At 38.5% G+C, this 14,290-nt stretch overlaps 1 protein-coding gene and 1 non-coding gene across 5 annotated transcripts in view; one reads left to right on the top strand and one right to left on the bottom strand.

Moving 5' to 3' along the window:
- Positions 1–12,626, top strand: part of SINHCAF (SIN3-HDAC complex associated factor) — a 29,445-nt gene extending 16,819 nt beyond the window's left edge. For all 4 annotated transcript variants that reach the window (XM_060024534.1, XM_060024537.1, XM_060024535.1 and 1 more), the window contains 3 exons: positions 733–859; positions 6,993–7,143; positions 10,544–12,626. In XM_060024534.1, coding sequence (XP_059880517.1) covers positions 733–859; positions 6,993–7,143; positions 10,544–10,703 — 438 coding nt within the window. In that variant the 3' untranslated portion in view covers positions 10,704–12,626. The remainder of the gene's footprint in view (positions 1–732; positions 860–6,992; positions 7,144–10,543) is intronic.
- Positions 12,627–13,718: 1,092 nt separating this feature from the next.
- LOC132434622 (small nucleolar RNA SNORA70) lies at positions 13,719–13,853 on the bottom strand. Its single transcript, XR_009521345.1, has one exon. It is a non-coding gene; the product is annotated as a small nucleolar RNA SNORA70 (small nucleolar RNA).
- Positions 13,854–14,290: the final 437 nt, after the last annotated feature.

Below are 14,290 nucleotides of genomic sequence, written 5' to 3'. Positions count from 1 at the left end.
TAGCTTACCTGGAGAAGATCCAAATTGTGATTTTGAAGGTGATGTCAACCTTTTACATAAGGGTAGAAATCTGCAAATAGCCAATGTGAGTGAAGGCATGAGAAATGAGACCATATGGGGCTAGACCAGTGGCCACGCTAGGCTGTGGAAGAACATGCCATTGCCCTCACGTGGCTGACCTCAGGGATTAAGGGTGTGTAGTAAAAAGAGCATAAAGCATAGGTCTGAAAACCCTGATTTGCATCTGGGCCCCTTCCCCACCCACCCTTGCCCATTTACTAGCTTAGTGAAATAAGGCAAAATACATAGTTGAATATCTCTTGTTTTTCTTTACCCTAAAACTGGAGTAACAAATTACTGCTTACTGCTTTGTGGTGAAGTTAAAATCAAAAGTATATGAAAACTTTTTGTAAACTGCGGAACATCATCCTATAGAAATGTTAATTGTTGTTAGGTTTGGTTTTTCTTAACCTACTTGGGTCATTTTCACCATATATAAAATCTATGTAAATTTTTTGCCCAGCAGACTCCTGCTATTACTTACTTCAAAGGAAAAAAACCACTAGATAAATTATTCTTTAATACCATGTGATAATTAAAAGTGCACATGAGCTCTCAAACACTGAGTAGGAAATTCAAATTTGGCTCCTTTAAATAAGCATTCGTCTGAACCAAGGGAATACAGAGGTGTCATTTTTAAAATGGTATTAAATATTCAGTATTTTCTTCCAGGTGGTAGATGCAAGGGCAGGACCCAGTCTAAAGACTACCCTGAAACCAAAGAAAGTGAAAACTCTATCTGGAAACAGGATAAAAAGCAACCAGATCAGTAAACTGCAGAAGGAATTTAAACGTCACAGTAAGTTTGATATTGAAACATGAGGATTTAAGAATAGTTGTTTTTATTTTTGTCTGGGGTGGCACATGGCATGTATGGACCATATTTTCTTTTATTGCTTTTTAAAAAAAGAGTGGGAGGCAATGTTGACTTGGGAGAGATATTTTATTTCTATGAAATCTTCGAACTTTATCTTTGATTTTGGTGTCTTAAAAGTACTTTCACCAGCCACTTCTTCAGATTGTGCTAAGAACACAGAGCATTCTGATCTCTTTACTGACATCTTAATTTTCTAGAGGATGAACTTTTCAAATTTGTTTACTTGATTTTTATTCTTAAGGAGTTTGAGGCCTGGAGATATGTAGAAAGGTATATAAATAATTAGTGGACAATCTGAGACTAAAGCCCAGGTTCTCTGGAGTGTAATTTTGGAAATCATAACTCAGATATTGCAGTAAAAGCCAGCCTCAAGACCTTTAGGTTTAAGAGGGCTTGGTGTGTTGTGTGGGGTGAGAGGATGGGAAGGGAATGATAAATTAATATTAAGCTCGTCTACTTTTATTGGAAGTCATTGGGGGTAGGGGACCTTTTGTGGTACTTCTGTATTTAGGAATTTAGATTTCAGAGTTTTTTTTTTTTTTTTTTTTTTTGCGGTACGCGGGCGTCTCACTGCTGTGGCCTCTCCTGTTGCGGAGCACAGGCTCCGGACGCGCAGGCTCAGCGGCCGTGGCTCACGGGCATAGCCGCTCCGCGGCATGTGGGATCTTCCCGGACTGGGGCACGAGCCTGTGTCCCCTGCATCGGCAGGCGGACTCTCAGCCACTGCGCCACTAGGGAAGCCCTAGATTTCAGATTTTGAAAAGGAAATCCACTGCATATAATGTTATTATGTTATTTATTACACCCAGGGGGGTCTGAGGCAGCACTATTGAATCAAACACATTAGTGTTTCTGTGGGAAAAATGTAGGCATATTCATATAGGTGGAATAAACTAACTGTAAATAAGCTAGTCAGGTTTGCTTACCTAATTATAGTCCAGGTCAGGCCAGATTTTGTGACCAAAAGGGTTAGGAATAAACTTTTGTTTTGAGAACATTTTCAGAATTGTAGGTGGACCTGTATTGGAATTTTCAGGATTAAAAAAAAAAACAAAACTGGGGAATTCCCTGGCGGTCCAGTGGTTAGGACTCTGAGGTTCCACCTCAGGGGGCACGAGTTCCATCCCTGGTTGGGGAACTAAGATGCCGCATCCCGTGCAGTGCAGCTAAAAAAAAAAAATCTGTAGGACCTTGTTAGACAAAGTTTTATCACTCAGTGCTTGTTTTAGAAAAATGGAAAAAGACAAGTTACTGATCAGATAGAATGAGAGGAAGGAAGGAGAACTATCATCTCTTGAGCATTTTGGTATATGTACCAAGCACTTTACATACATAATCATCCCAATGATTTCTATTTTAGAGATTAGGATAGGAAGTACAAAGTAATGATTTCACCTTGACCCGAGGTCACTTAGTAAGTGGTAGAGATAAATTTGAGCTGGGGTTTGTCTAATTGCAAAGCCCTGTGCTGTTTCTACAATATCATTCTGCTCTCTGGGATAGTGTAACTCATGCCACAGGACTCCAGAGTCTTTCCAGATCTGCTACTAACTCTGCTCTCAGGTAAGTTGGTGTTACCAGTCCATAGTTATTCTGTTAATATATTTAATCTTTGGCTAAAATATTTTAATACATCTATAGTAAAATATTTAGGCAACATCAAATATGTGTATATTTGAATTATACATGTTTGTTTCTTAACCAGCTATCACCAAGGGGGGAAGAAAGACTGACTCTACCCTTTATTCTCTTTAAATGTTTTAGTGAACATTTAGAAAATAGTAATTTTCTTCTATAACTTGAGGGGTAGAAAAATTGATATTCGTTGTATATTCTTAGCGTCTCCCTTTAATTATAGGGAAAGTGACATCTGACTAACTTTTGCCTTACCTAAGGAAATATGTCCAGTGTAATTTCAGATTTTTGTGATAAAGCTGTGCTGTGGAGGGGTTGGAAGCTGAAAATAACTGGATTTTGGAAACTCAGAGTGAAACATGATTTTCCCAGGTGCATTGTGAATTGCTAGCAGCTGTGTGCACCATAACAGTTTTGAGATATTTGAATTTTTATACATCACCCACTAAATGGTTTCCCTGTCTCTGGTTATATATTTGCTTCCATGCATCTTGCATGTACCTGCCTTGTATTCCTCTTCCTGGGACATTCTTTCCTTTGTGGTGTACTGGAAAGGCATTGGACTTAGGGCTTGAAGATCTGGATTTGAGTTACAGTTCTTGAACAAATATGTGACCCTGGTGTTGCTTAACATTTAACCACAATTTCCTAATCAGAGAAGTGAGGATAATCAAGTAAAAGGGGTTTTGTAAAACAAAATAAAGCGAAATAAATTCCCATATAAATGTTAGCCATTCTTTTTGTCATTCTTCTTCCTAAAACCTGCAATGATTCTGGTTGCTGTAGAATAAAATGGAAAACCCCTAGCATGTCTTTGGATGTACCATTTTAGGGAAAGGGTCAGTTCCCTTCGTGTGCATAGTATATTCTGCTTCCAATTTTACTCATCATCCCCACCTACCCCAAGCTATCTAACTAGTCTTTTGTGCCTTTCCAAATCCTACCTACCTAATGTTTAAGACTTCAAAAATTTCAGTTCTTTGAAGAATTTCCTGATTTACATTCTAGAAGAGAGTTTTTTTTCCCTAACTGCGATTCTATATATAATTGTATCCTAGTGTCCCAGGTGTTAGATTGAACCATATAAAATTGCCATTTTTATAGGTAGACATGGTCAAATAACTGCAATTTCAAATGGTTCATAGGTATTAAACACTCCCTAGGATAGTGATGACTATCACTAGAGCAGCATAGAGATGACTGCTATTGCTGTTAATTATTAGGGAAGTCTTTTGTTTTTTTTTCTAAACACACACCCTAGCAGTGTATGTGCTGTTTATTTATTTATTTAGTTAGTTTGCACTGGGTCTTAGTTGCGACGTGTGGGATCTTTAATTGCAGCATGCGGACTTCATAGTTGCGGCATGTGGACGACTTCTTAGTTGCAGCACGCGGACTCTTATTTGTGGCATGCAGGCTTCTCATTTGTGGTATGTGGACTTCTTAGTTGTGGCACGCACGCAGGATCTAGTTCCCCAACCAGGGATCGAACCTGGGCCCCTTGTGTTGGGAGCGCGGAGTCTTACTCACTGGACCACAAGGGAAGTCCCAGGGAAGTCTTTTAAATATTCCTGTAGACTTATTCCTTTAAAGCCTGCTACTCCTTTTTTTTAATTTATTTTTTTACATTCTTTTTTTAATATTCTTTTCCATTATGGTTTATCATAGGATATTGAATATAGTCCTCTGTGCTATACAGTAGGACCTTGTTGTTTATCCATTCTATATGTTAAAGCTTATAGATGCTAACCCCACCCTCCTACTTCCTCTCTCCCTCAGCCCCATCCCCCTTGGCAACAACCAGTCTATTCTCTATGTCCGTGATTCTGTTTCTGTTTCATAGATAGGTTCATTTGTGTCATATTTTAGATTCCACATATAAGTGATTTCATATGGTATTTGTCTTTCTCTTTCTGACTTACTTCACTTAGTATGATAATCTCTAGTTGCATCCATCTTGTTGCACATGGCATTATTTCATTCTTTTTTATGTAAAGCCTGCTACTCTTGAGAATTTTGTTTGGTTGTTTTTTCCTGAAGTTAAGCTATTCATATATTGGAAGTAAATGAACATATTAAAAACACCAATTGGTGCCTTCTTTGTTTTAGATACTTAATTTTATGCTATTGTATATAAACTTTTGTTAATAGAAAATGCTTGTGAGCGCTATTCAAAAAAGTTTTCTTTAGTCTGTTTCTTCCCATGTAGGATATGACACAGGGTTTGATGTCTAGTGGATACTTAATAAATGTTTGATTAGTTCTATGAATTGGAGGATTATTCTATCCACCTATCCGGGGGGGCGGGTGGGGAGTCTTTAGCCAAAGGTAAGATGTGTGGTGGGCTCAACCCCTGTCTGATGTTGCTGTTGCTGAGAATAGCAGTATGATAGCTTTATAGCTCAGTGACTATCAACCAAAAGATTTATTTTCTGGCTTGTAAATTTATATGAAGTCTTCTGAGGGCAAAAACACTAAATCATGTTTAGCTTGTATCTGATGAATTGCCTTTACTCCTTATTAAGTCAGGATCTATTGTTTTCCCTTTATGGGTAAGGTATCATTTTTCTTTGGATGCTTTCAAGATTTTTTTCTTTTTCTTTAGTGTTCAGAAGTTTAATTATAATGTGCCTTGGCATTGATTTCTTTGGGTATATCCTGTTTGGGGTTTGCTCAGCTTCTTGTATCTATAGGTTTATGTCTCTTGCCAAGTTTGGCACGTTTTCAGCCGTTATATTTGAGTAGTTTTTCACCTCCGCCCTCTTTCTCCTCTTCTTCTGGGACTGCAGTCACATGAATGTATGTTTTCTGTTGTAGTTCCACAGGTCTCTAAGGCTCTTTCATTTGTTTTCTTTGTATTGTACAGGTTGGGTGATTTCTGTTGTTCTTTCTTCCAGTTCACTGATTGTTTCCTCTTTCCCCTCCATTCTGCTGTTGAGCCTGTCTACTCAGCTTTTTATTTCACTTATTGTATTTTTTCAGTTCGGATTTCAGTTCCTTGGTTCTTTATAGCTGCTTTTTTTAACTGAGGCCTACTTGCTGAGGCTGTGTTTTCATTTATTTCAAACTTGTTCATAATGGCTTATTGAAACATTTTTGTCATAGCCGCTTTAAAATCTTTGTCAGATCATGCTAACGTCTCTGTCATCTTGGTGTTTAATAGATGCTTGACTTTTCATTCAGTTTGAAATCTTCCTGGTTCTGGATATGATAACGATTTTTTATTGAAACCTAGACGTTTTTAAATTGTGTTGTAAGACTTGGAGTTTTATTACTTCTGTTTTAACTGGCTTTTTTTTTTTTCCAGAAGGGGAAATGGGGGGGGGGCACCACCTTGTTACTGCCAAGTGGTGTTGAAAGTCAGGTTCCCCCTGACTTTTAACCTCCTTTCCAGCCTCCTTTGGTATCTGAGGGAGGAGGAGCTCGTGACTGCGGCTGGGTGGGGGTGGGCTGGGAATTCAGGCTCCCACGTGGTGAGGGTGCTCCTGTTCCCGGTGGGCCACAGTGAAGGCCCCGACTCTTCAGAGGGCTTCCACTGACATCACCCTGGTGGAGGTGTTGGGGGGCCTCCTAACAGTCTTGGGAGGATGGAAACCTAGGCTCCCCACTTGGCCTTTGCTCCAGTGGGTGGGGGTGGGGACCCTTTTTTTTTCTGTGGTGTTTGGCTGGAGTAAAGGGGTTATTGTTGGGCTTCCCTGGTGGCGCAGTGGTTGAGAGTCCGCCTGCCGATGCTGGGGACACGGGTTCGTGCCCCGGTCCAGGAAGATCCCACATGCCGCGGAGCGGCTGGGCCCGTGAGCCATGGCCGCTGAGCCTGCGTGTCCGGAGCCTGTGCTTCGCAACAGGAGAGGCCACAACAGTGAGAGGCCCGCGTACCGCAAAAAAAAAAGGGGGGGGGGTGGTTATTGTCTCCGAAAGGATTCCTCTCTTGCTAAGCTGCCCCTTTCCTGGTCCTTTGGCTAGAGAGGGCAGGCTTCTGTTGGCTCTGTGTGTGTGTCTATATCTGCACCCATTGACATTTCTGAGTTGTTGGCTTCTTCAGCTGCAAGACTGGGATTTAGGAGACAAAAAGAAAACCCATAAAAGCTAGGGAGCTCACCCCCGCTTCCTTCCTTAAGTCTTGAGCTCACTAGCTGTTGCATACTTTCAGAGTGTTTAGTTTTGTTTTATGTGTTGTGTCCGTATCTATTTTTAGTTGTACTTATTAGCAGGAGAATAGAGAAAAGTATGTCAGCTCTTCATCTTATTGGAAGCTCATTTTCTTTTAGATACACTTTAGTACAAATATCTTCAAATGTCAGTAGTGCATAGAAAATAAATTTTTTCTTTTCTTTTTACTATCTCATTCACTGTGTTTTATGCTGAGGCTTAGTTGCAGCTGCATATAGTGAAATTATAATTTGTTTTCACTTTATTTCAGATTCTGATGCTCACAGTACCACCTCAAGTGCCTCTCCAGCTCAATCTCCTTGTTATAGTAACCAGTCAGATGATGGCTCAGATACAGAGATGGCTTCTGGCTCTAACAGAACGCCAGTGTTTTCCTTTTTAGATCTCACATACTGGAAAAGGTAAAAGCAACAGAAAATAACTCTAACCAGCAAACCTTCTTAATTATAGGCAACGGTTTCCCACTTCCTTAGCAATTAAGTGGCATTTGGCACACAGCTGGTAGCGTATGTGTTTGGAGGTGGATTAGGCAAGAATGGAGCTGAGAGTGTGGATTTTGTGTGTTTTTTCTATTAAAATTGATTTAAAGTAGAAATCATGTTAAGGAATCTAAATTTCCTATGATGGAGTATACTAGGTATTCATTCTGACCAACTCTCCCACTGAAAAAAAGTAAAAGGGCTAGAAGTATATATATTTTTTATGTCTTTAAAAATGGCATCAACAAGTAGACAAGTTAATAAGGAATAATCAGAGGCCAAATGCTGAGTGAATGAGGGACCCCAAAGTCAAAAAAGAGATAATAGACTAAGAAAGAGAGAATATTTAAAGAGAAAGTGGTTAAGGATTTTCTAGTTCACAGATTTGGGGAGACTAACAAGTTAAAAGCAAGGTACTAAGCAATTATCTTATGGGTGAAGAAGATTCACCCATAGATACATCATAGGGAAACTATGGAACATGGGAGGCAAAACAGATTTTAAGTAGTGAGAGAATAAAGACATTATTTTCAAAGGAACAGCAAACCTACAAGCTGAATTCTCAGCACGAACAACGGAAGCCATAAAACAATAGATTAATACCTTCAGTGGCCCAAGAGATAATAGCCCTCAACTTAAAATTATATATATGTAGCAAAAATATCTTTCGTAAATGAGGGCATAGGACTTTTTGACTAGAAAAAGAAAATTGAGAGTTTGCTGCCAAACTGACTCAATAACAAAAATTCTATAGGCAGAAAGAAGAGATCCAAGATTGAAATTCTGAGAAGGATAAATAAATATTTGTTGCCTATAGGTAAATTTAAACAAACACTGAAGGCTTAAAATGATAATAGATGGGAATTTTTAAAAAAAGAATTAAATGACAACAGTAACATATAAGTCAAAGTAATAGAAGTGATGGGAGTTAAAATGTCCTAATATCTTTGTATTGTTGACAGTAAATGTATTGAATAACTTTAGAGTTCAATTAATTAACTGTATAACCACTAAAAGAATAAAAATAAGAATGTAAAACCTCCAGAGAAGAAGGGAAGGATGGAGAGTTTTAAAATATACCTAGCAGGACTTCCCTGGTGGCGTAGTGGTTAAGAATCCGCCTGCCAATGCAGGGGACATGGGTTCGATCCCTGGTCCAGGAAGATCCCATGTGCTGTGGAGCAAGTTAGCCCGTGCACCACAACTACTGAGCCCGCAAGCCACAACTACTGAAGCCTGTGTGCCTAGAGCCCGTGCTCCGCAACAAGAGAAGCCACCGCAATGAGAAGCCTGCGTGCCGCAACGAAGAGCAGCCCCTGTTCGCTGCAACTAGTGAAAGCCTGCGTGCAGCAATGAAGACCCAACACATCCATAAATCAATCAATCAATCTAGCAAAATAAAATGATGAAAACCTCCATATATTTGTAAATTAAGAAACCATGGGTTCAAGAAGAAAGTATAAATTAGAAAATCCTTATAACTAAAAAAAAACCTGAAAAATACCACAAATCAAAACATGTGGCATGAAGTTAAAGAGGTAGAAGAAAAGTTGTCTTTAATGCTTCTTACAAAAGAAAGATTTAAAATAAATGAAGTTACATGTATCCAATTTAAAGATTAATGAAGCTCAATATAAAAAAAATAAAAGCAAGGAAATCCTAAAGATAGGAGTAGAAATAAATGGAGTAGAAAATCAATATGAATGGATAGTATCAGTAAAGCTAAGAGTTGGTTCTTGAAAAACATAACCAAAAAAGTTACTAGAGATAAAGCAGGTCAAGAAAAAGAGATGGTACCCATAAGCATCTTGGATAAGAAAAGGGAGATTCAGCTATAGAAAAAGCAGAAGTTTAGAAGACAGTAGGATATTAGAAACAGCTTCATGACAAATTTGAACATATAGGTGAAGTGGATACATTAGTAGAAAAAGACACTTCACCAAAACTGTCTCAGGAAAAAGTAGAAAACCTGAATTGTCTCATAATAAAGGAATGGATTCAGTGGTCAGAAGTCTTCCCTCAAAAAATCCCAGGCCTAGATAGACAAATTCTACCAAACATTCCAGAAACAAATGATTCTAATCTTGCACTGGCTTTTCCAGATTATGGATAAAAGAGGGCATAGGCTGCAAGCATTCTATGAGGCTAACATAACTTTGATATGTTATAAACAATATATCATAACTAGATTAGATTTATTCTAGGGATGTGAGATTGTTTGAAGCATTAGAAAGCCAACTAATATAATTTGACAGTTTCCTAAAGGAGGGAGAAAATGCTTATTGTATTAGTGGTATATTGAAGATGTTTGATAAATTTGAACTTTGCTTCAAGGTTTAAAATAAAACCTTTAGCAAAATAGGAATAGAAGGGAACCACATTGATAAATAATTTGCATTTTCGAGTAAAGTTGAACACGTTCCCATTCCTATAGCCCAGCAACGTAACCTAGGAAAACACCTTCAGACCTGTGCACCAGTATGTACAGCATGTTTGTAAATTGTCCCATCAGAAGGAGAGTGGGTAAATTGTGGTATATTCACATGGTGGAATACCGTACATAAGTTAAAATGAAATAAAGCTCTAGCAATATGTATGAACCTCAGTCACTGTTGAGCAAAACAATTGTAGCGTACAGTGTGAGTCCATATATGCGCATTTCTATATATATATTTTATTTTATATATTATATATATGAGATAACAAGCAATATGTTTAGAGATGCAAACGTTGTATATAAAGAAAAAACAGTGATAAACCTGAAATTAAGGAGGAGAGAATGAGATTGGGTGGAGTGGGATTGGAGAGGGGCATACGGGGGACTTCATAGGAAATAATAGTTTTTTTTAGAGTGTGTGATCCATGGGTGATTTGTTGTGTTGTCATTTTTGTATGCCTTTATGTATATTTGATAATATGTGTATGTATTTTTTGTCTGCTCAGTATTAAAATAAAACCACCAGCTGTATCAGCCTGTTTATGGTGGCTGTTTTCTTTAACATTTGGTGATTTTTGGAGGAAACCGTTTATAACTTCAGGAGCAGCCTCTGAAACTGACTGCTGTCTCTCAGATTGCCTTCTTCCCTCTTAATATTTGATAAGATTCCAGTGTGGGATTTAAGGTGCCTGGGTAATTCCCATTACCTAGCAAACTGGGGTCACTCTAGGAGCCCATTCATTAGGAATGTGATGAGATTGTGGAAGTAAAACCTTTGATCATGCTGTACTAGTTATAATGATGAGTAGATGTTTCCTTTTTTTGTATTCTTATTTTTCTGCCTTATTTAATATATTTTGTTGTCCCTCCATTTTTTTCTTTTAGACAGAAAATATGCTGTGGCATTATCTATAAAGGCCGTTTTGGGGAAGTCCTCATCGACACACATCTATTCAAGCCTTGCTGCAGCAATAAGAAAGCAGCTGCTGAGAAGCCAGAGGCTCAGGGGCCAGAGCCTCTGCCCATCTCCACTCAGGAGTGGTGACTGAGGTTGATGTAGAAGGGGAACAAAAAATGAGTTAAATTTTGGAAAACACCAACAAAATGACCCTCCTATTTTTAACTTGGATACCTGTTATTCTGCCAAAAGATGATTTCTAGAATAGTTTTGAGTGGGTTATTTTCCCTCCAGTTCCACAAAGTCTGAAGCCAGTATCTAGCTTACTAAAAGGAAAAAAAGAAGTGTACATAATATTTAAGATGCTGAGTATTTCATAGGAAAGCTGAATGCTGCTGTAAAGTGCTCTTTAAGGCTTTTTTTTAAAAAATCCCCTTCTAATGAATGAAATTAGGGGAATTTCAGGGGACAGAGATGGGATTTGTTGTATGATAAACGTATGTAGTTTTAGTCTTTCTATATTGAGAAGCAGTGGTTGGGGCATTTTTTAAGATGGCTGGCTACACTTGTTTTCCTTCGTTATAATAAATTTGACATAACTCAGTAAACACAGACTTGCCCCTAGAGGTAGTTGTTAATAACTTTGAAATATTACGGTGTTGCCAAGGTTCTGATGATTCAAACCTGTACTACTGAATATTAAGCGGGACGGACTAAGCTCTCTAGTGCGAATATCTTGAAGGAGTAATTTCTAAATATACAGAGGTAACTTGACTGTATATGTTGCATCCTGTGTCACCTCCCTCCATATTGATATTTGATAAAGTTTTTAATTTATATGAAACTTCTAAAGCAGAATCAAAGTTCCTCTTGGGGAAATGTCAAATCTTTAGGATAGGCAATCCTATATGAATAGTACCAAAGCATTACCCCTTGGTAGAGAATGCACTCTATTAAAATGTTAAATGATCTGAAAAATAAAATGTGCAAGTCTTCAGGATGGCACATGAAAAAAACAAAGGTTAATGCTTCTTGGGGCACATTTCTTAGAGGGCTTGCAAGTGTGTAAATAATTTGTTTATGTTACATGACTGGTGACTTCAATGAAAATCTGCACAATTCAGTTTTAGCTCTGGATTACTTCGGTTGACCTTTGTGAAGGTTTTATCTGTGTAGAATGGTTGTTTGACTTGTTTTAACCTATTAGGGTTTTGGGTTTTTGTTTTTTGTTTTTCATTCTATATTAAAGTAAAATTCTACTAAAAGAAAAGAGGTGTGTGTTAATGCTGAGTGGGTTGGTTTTGGTTTGGTTTCTTTTAGTCAGGCTTTCTGAACATTGAGGTGTTAGATGATACATCCTAAACGTGGAGCTCTTCAATTGTAAAACCTTCATTAAAAGCCTTTTACTTGAACCCAAACCAAAGTACTATCTATTGCCTCTTTTCTAAAAGTTCAGGAAGAATATATCACCAGTTCAGACTGTTCATAATGCGGGAGGATCACTTGCCTACCTTGTAATAACATGACGCAGTGCTTATTTTTAAAACTGGATTTTAAAGATTGGAATAGTATAAATAACAAGAAGGAGTGAGCCAATTTTTATGGGTACCCTATAGTTTTATAGTTCTTAATCTAAACTTAAAATTTTATATTTCTTCCTCTGGAAAAAACTACAAGCCACCATATGCACAGACTACATAGTGAGTTGGGTCAGCTCTCCCACAGACTTTGAGGTGTGTTACAAGAATCCCAGCCATTATCATCTTCCTCCTGAGTTATTTTGAAATGGTTTTTTTCTCTCTCTCTTTTTTTTTGTACATTTTGGCTGCAGTATTGGTGGTAGAATATACTATAATATGGATCATCTCTACTTCTGTATTTATTTATTTATTACTAGACCTCAACCACAGTCTTCTTTTTCCCCTTCCACCTCTCTTTGCCTGTAGGATGTACTGTATGTAGTCATGCACTTTGTATTAATATATTAGAAATCTACAAATCTGTTTTGTACTTTTTATACTGTTGGATACTTATAATCAAAACTTTTACTAGGGTATTGAATAAATTTAGTCTTACTAGAAAATAAAAGAAGCTGTTTTGTGGCTTTGTCTGAAAGGTGTTCTTAAGTAACAGTAACTAATGTTTTTGACCCTCACAGATACTCAATGTAAGCCCTTAGTATTATAACAAACCATGAAGGAAAGAAGTCCTCTTTACTGAGAAATACAGACTTTAAAATACAGATCTTCCTCCACTTACCATGGGGTTACGTCCCAATAAACCCAAAGTAAGTTGAAAATATTGTAAGTCAAAAATGCATTTAATACATCGTAGCTTAGCCTAGTCTACCTTAAACATGCTCAGAACATCTACATTAGCTTACAGTTGGCAAGATCATCTAACACAAAACCTATTTTTCATTAAAGTGTTGACTATCTCGTGTAATTCATTGAATACTGTACTGAAAGTGAAAGCAAGAATGGCTAAATGTACTGGTAGTTTACCCTCCTGATCGCGTGGCTGACTGGGGTCTGTGGCTCACTGTGGCTCCCTCCTGCCGCTGCATCACAAGAGTGTCATATACTGCATATTGCTAGCCTGGGAAAAAGATCACAGTTGAAGTCTGATTTCTACTGAATGCATATCGCTTTTGCGTGATTGTTAAATCAAAAAATCCTAAGTTGAACCATCATTAAGTCGGAGACTGACTGTAAAAGACATTTTTTGTTGTTGTTGTTGACAGGGACAAGAAAGTAGGGTTTATTGGTGGGCATGGGTAGGGAGGGGGCAGCGCCAAGGCTCTCACGAGTGCAGGGCGTGCCATTTGTCCAGGGGGCCACGATTAGGGATGTACTCGACCCCACAGCCATCTGGGATGAGCTGCTTTTCTGCCACCGTGTTTTCAAATTCATCTGCATTAAACTTAGTGAATCCCCACTTCTTGGAGATGTGGATCTTCTGGCGGCCAGGGAACTTGAACTTGGCCCTGCGGAGGGCCTCAATCACATGCTCCTTGTTCTGCAGCTTGGTGTGGATGGACATTATGACCTGGCCAATGTGGACCCTGGCCACTGTGCCCTGGGGCTTTCCAAAGGCACCACGCATACCTGTCTGGAGCCTAGACTGGGGACAGCATGTCAGTCATTAATGTCTGCTGTAAAGGGCTGTCTCCAAGGTCCCTTAGGGCAACCCATACAGGCAACAGGCTGCATACACTACTGAGGAGGCTGCTGTTTGCAGCCGTTGCGCACCGGGCCCCCACGGGGAAAAGAGCACAGTCGGCTTAACTGGCTGCAAATGTAAAAGACATTTTTTTTTTCTAAAAGACATTTTAACTGATGTGCACAATAATTAACCTAGTGGATAAGATGATTTTAACAGTGAAGGACAAAAGGTCTCCAGTGTTTCAATGTCTGTAATATGGTTTTATTAGTATTGTCTATGGACATAGTGGGAAGCATCATTGAGACTTTAGAGAAACTATAAAAGGTGGTTATAGAGAAAGGTAGATTTTTGGGATTGGGGTCAGACCTGGGTTCTCTGATTCCTGGCTCTACCCCCTTATTAGCCATTTGAGTCACTTGACTTTTGTGAGTCTCTAAACTTCTGTTACTTACCAGAATTGTTTACTTTGCAGATTTATGATCAATCCAAAGAGGTATAATTCATACCAAAGGTTTTTTTCTGTGCCGTGCGGCTTTCGGGATCTCAGTTCCCCAACCAAGGATTGAACC

This window comes from Delphinus delphis, chromosome 11, assembly GCF_949987515.2.
Source record: "Delphinus delphis chromosome 11, mDelDel1.2, whole genome shotgun sequence".
Classification (NCBI taxonomy): domain Eukaryota; kingdom Metazoa; phylum Chordata; class Mammalia; order Artiodactyla; family Delphinidae; genus Delphinus; species Delphinus delphis.
This window is presented reverse-complemented; position numbering and strand designations above follow the sequence as displayed.